Here is a 4,938-nt window from a genome sequence, read left to right as displayed (position 1 = left end):
TGGCATTGGACAGATGGTTGGACTTGATGACCTTAGAGGTCTTTTCAACCTTAAAGATTCTATGATTCTATAATTCTATGAAATTGTGAGAATCACGAATTATCTCTTGAAAATCTACAAGAAAATCTCTTGTTTTCCTGACAGCAAATTCATGACAGTCATCCACACTGTATAACCAGAAGGTGAAATACATCTAAATAATGTAGGAAAGTTTCAAAATAACTCAGTGTTCCCCAGATGTCTTCAGGTTCTGAAGAGATTTTATTAGGTTCCCCGAAACAAGGGGAGAAGCTTTGTGGGAATTCAAACCAGCAGGTCTTCACATCAAGCTTCACATCTCTTCAAACTGATGCTCCGTTGCCAGATTACTTCCTGCTTCTTCATAGATTTGGGCAGTGATGGCAATGAGCTCCCTTTCCAAAATTTCCATCTGAGCTGTAATGTCCGACACGGTGCTTTTCACAGCATTCAGCTGCAGCTTCAATTTATTATAATCTTCTTGGAAGGATCTGTCCACATCATAGAGAATGTGACGGTCCTGCTTCTCCCCAAGGACATGGTTTTCTTTCAGGAAGATCTCGAGGAGTTCATATAAGGTCTGCAGAGCCCGGAGGATTTCATACTCGCCCTGCACGCTTGGGCCAGATTTGATCGTATTCTGGGTTGGAGCGGTGTGCTTCTTTTTAGCTTCATGTTCCTCCTGGGGGGCTGGGCCAGGGTTACCTTCTTCCACAGCTGTGATGGCATCAGTGTCCTCCTGAAGATCTGAGCTGGCATCTTTGCTCTCTTCATCGACTGTGATGACTTTTTGGTCTTCGCTGATGATGGAGACTTTTTTAATCTCCTGATGGAAATCCTCTAAGAATCTATGTTTTTCTTGGACCACCTGGAGCTGTTTGTTGCCTGGTCTGATCTGAATGCCTATGTTCCTCTCTTGAAAGAATGGTAATGGCTGACTTTCCTTCTGGAGGCTTTGCTGAGTGGCATCGGTGTAAATAACCTGTACAGCTCTGTTCTGTGACTGGAGACGTTGTAGAGCCTTGTTTTCTTCCAAGAGCATCCTGTTCTCAATCCGGAGGATACGGTTTTCCTCCCAGAGCTCTTTGTTCTCCTTCCAGATGCTCCACTCGCTCTGTGCCTGCCTGCTAAAGCGTTTTCGGTCAGCAGCAAAGGGTGGTTGGCAGTAGATCTCATTCACCCATTTACCATCAACAAAAACAAGCATGTCATCCCTCAGTTTCATCTGTAGGGGAAAACAGTCTATCTCAGGCTCAGTAGACTGCATGCTTTGGTTTGTCAGATCAAACGCAGACATGGCCTTTCTTTAGTAAATTGAGGAAGACCGTGCAAGAAGACTTCTTCCAGGACTTTCACAAGAGTCTGCTGTCCAGTGGCAAGGAGTCAGTGACACAGCACGGGATGGAAAAGCTTGATCAAGCCTGAAAAACAGGGGACACGTGCATGGTTACTGCCAAGCTTCAAGGTCCATTGAATGACAGGAACAAGCAACTAAGTCAGTTCACATGGTCCATCATGTTGCTCCTTTGACTTAGGAAGGTACTGCATACACCAGAAAAGTAGCCTATGGAAGCTGAGAAAGCCAGCATCAGTAGATAAAACAGCTCTGTGGCTGCACCATAAGCTTTGGTATAAAACCCAGGGTCTCCTCCTATCTCTCTAGCTTATTGTTACAGACATGTAAGGGGGTAAGATGCAAGAGTATCTCCCCCGTTCCCAACTGAGTGACAAGACAAATGAAATTAAAAATTGTTATGAGGCCGAAACCAACTTTCCCAAAGAAAGGGTGGCAATAAAAAACTGGCCTCAAGAGCAGCTCTTCCTTATTGACGCTGTTAACAGGCCACCACAAAAAAGTGGTAGCAGTCAAGCTTTTTAAGTCCTAAAACCCACAGAACTGTGAGCAGGAGGAGCAGTGAATGACACATTATACACAAATAATTAAAAATCCAAACTGCATCCCCAGGACATTGAGACCAGGAGAGCTCTGTTGCTCTTTGCATGTTTCTCTGACAAGTGCCCATCACCATTGTCCAAAACCCATCAAAGCCCATAGATAATTCTCCATCTTTCATTCTCATCTCTCCCCAGCCACTCTTTTCTTTATATCGTTTGATAGCTCCATTATTTTCCTTGCTTTCTAGTCTTGCAATGGTGATTGCTTATCTCTTTCCTACTGCCTGTCTGCCTCTTTTTCACATCACCAGAAAACCCATCTCTTTAAAATCCATACTGCTGGGCTGTACCTCCAATGCTTCTCATTTCAGTCACAGAAACCTCAGACTTATTTGCTCAACACTCTTCCCCCCTTCCCTCTGCCCAAAGTGTTGCTGCTTAAATCACTTTCTAGTCATAAATCAGCCTGGGCAAATGAAAGATTTCAGTCTTTTTACATGAACAAAAGAAAAAAAAATGAGAAAAAATGTGGTTTATGCCAAGGAAAATCTTATTTTCTGCAGTTTTTACTAAAATTGAATTCATGTCACTTTCAAGATTAAGTTGTTTGACCTGAGGTTGAACTGTTTTTCATAACAAAATTGTTGGAATTCTCAGGGTTTCTGCACAGTGTTTTTAACAGCACAAATGGGCCTTTTCCTAGCTTAAAAAAAAAAGCTGTCCAATTTCACCCCATTTTTACCCCTTTCCCTCTCCGTGGTCCCCCAGCTGCCCTCCTGTCCCTGTGAAAACCAGTTCTGCCTTTCTTTCAGTGAAAGAAAAGAGCTTTACCTTTCCTAATTTTGCCGCCGTGTCTCTGCCCTGACTGTTAGGTATGGTGTGACAGCCATGCACAAGCTCCTCACACCCTCCATCTCTGCTGTCACATTGTGCACCCCCTGTCTTGTTTTCACCTTCTCTTTCCCAAAACCTGACACTGCTCCCCTTTCCCTGACACCTCCACTACACAGCACTGCATCTCTGAGAGTCACCATCCAGAGATGCTTCCTTTGCCTCCTTCTCCTTTGCTTGTTCAAAAGCTCAGAGAATTATAGGTCACATTCAAAATCCCTTAAAGCAGAAGATGGCAATTGCAATATGGGTCTGTCTGGTTTATCTCACATCAGATTTGTGTTTTCACATCATCGTTCTTCTGCTAAAAGGGATTTTCCCCACCCCCTCCCTGCCCCTCCCCCTTCCCTCCTAGCTCCCAGTTTTGGAGCTTTTGTTTCCACCTATGCCTTGTTCAGGGCCGTACATTTCTCACTCCCTTGCACCTTTTCCCTCTCATCCTTTCTGACCCATCCCATTCCCTTGCCTTGTCCCAGTCCCAGTGTTTCCACTGTCAGCCCCGGGACCGGGAGGTAAATCTGCCGCAGGGGGAACTGACCCCTAAATATCCAGATGAGAAGCAGAAAACATCCAGCATCATAAGCCTAGAGCCATCTGGCACTGCATACCATGGGCAGGCAGCTAGAGTTGTTAAAGTCACTTAGATTCAAAGTGTTTATATGACACGTTTTGAGGATAAACAGAAACTTATAAAATATACAACATTGAAGGACATTATCTTGGGGACAATTAAACTTGACAGCATCTCTGTCAGCTCTTTTTGCACTGTAGGGGAGACATCGACCCAGGCTTTAGAGAGGCACTTCAACTTTTCCCATCTCCCATATGATTCCCCCCAACACCTCCACCCCCCATCTCTGATCTAAATAATCCCAGGGAAGGCTGGGCAGCTGGGTGGGTGAGCAGGGCAGCTGGCTGGGGGGAAAGCCACATGAAATCTCCCTGGGGTGGGCAACTCAACAGTGCTAAATTATACCCCAGTACATGCTTACCTGCCCGATGGGGCTGGTGGTCTTCCCTCTCCTGCACCCTGCCAGGGAACTGAGCCTGAGCTCCTGCTGCTGCTGTGGTGTCCAGGGGCGGTGTGGGTGGCAGCGGGGAACAGAGGGGACTGATTGTGATCCAAGCGCTGTCAGGGACCTCGCCCCACAACCAGGTCTCCACCCCACCACCCCATCCCCAGCCAGGGAGCTGGGAGCTCCTGCACACTTTCCTTGGACGAGCCACTTCTGTGCTCCTTCCCTGCTGACCTCTAAGGATTGCCTTTGATTTTTCCCAGCGTTGCACTTTTGGGTTATTTCTCATGGAAATGACCTTAACGGCATCTCAGCTCTCATGCCCTTTTCTGAACCCAGACTTCCCCATCTGCCTTTGATCCTCATAACTGAGAGCAACTTGGGTGGATTCTTTCTCCATCACGCCCTCTTACAACAAATTTTCTTTTTATTCTGGATCTTTAATTGATATTTGTTGCTGAACTGATACTGATAAATTAAAAAATCACTTCCATGTATACCCTATGAGACCTGAAGTTATTTTCCAAGGACAACGTGGATTTGGAGTTTTCCTTTGACTGCAAGGTTAAGAGCAGACTACCACTGAACCCTATTAAGAAGAAAATAGAATGTGCAGGGCATTCATGCATTGCAAGTTTAGATATTATTTGTAGTAGCTATTCCCACTTCCATGTCTTTACATTTCTAATGATCTCATTCTCTTTCTTATATGCTACATCTTTCAGATGTGGAAATTTTTTTTTTCCTAATCAGAGTTCTTGAATAATAAATACAGCAGTTAATTTCCAGTGAAAATTACCAACTTGACATCAGCCTCAAGGTGACTTTTATTGCTTTAGGAAGTTGGAGGTACAGTTCCACTTTGGTGTTATGTAAAGATGATAAATTCAGGTGTAAAATTCTTCTCTGTAATTTCTCCTTTGCTTACATTTAATCTCAGACCAAAAATAATAAAAAATATTTAAAAAATCACAGGTTACTATGGCAACTCCCCAGGGAGCATTCTCATCTATATGAGCTCCAGGATACTGCAAAGGAGAGTGGGAACATGTTCCTTAAAGAGAAAAAAAATACTTTACCATGGTGTCCTTGTGCTTGGCCATTCATCAGATGGGAA

General features: G+C 44.5%; 1 protein-coding gene across 1 annotated transcript; it reads right to left on the bottom strand.

Moving 5' to 3' along the window:
* Window positions 1-331: 331 nt before the first annotated feature.
* Window positions 332-1,315, bottom strand: CBY2 (chibby family member 2; the record flags this gene model as incomplete). Its single annotated transcript, XM_084260705.1, has 1 exon — window positions 332-1,315. One exon carries the CDS (start codon window positions 1,313-1,315, stop codon window positions 332-334), a length of 984 nt encoding a protein of 327 aa, XP_084116831.1.
* Window positions 1,316-4,938: the final 3,623 nt, after the last annotated feature.

Source organism: Gallinula chloropus (genome assembly GCF_964237585.1).
Source record: "Gallinula chloropus genome assembly, chromosome: 1".
In the NCBI taxonomy this organism is placed as follows: Eukaryota; Metazoa; Chordata; class Aves; order Gruiformes; family Rallidae; genus Gallinula; species Gallinula chloropus.
This window is presented reverse-complemented; position numbering and strand designations above follow the sequence as displayed.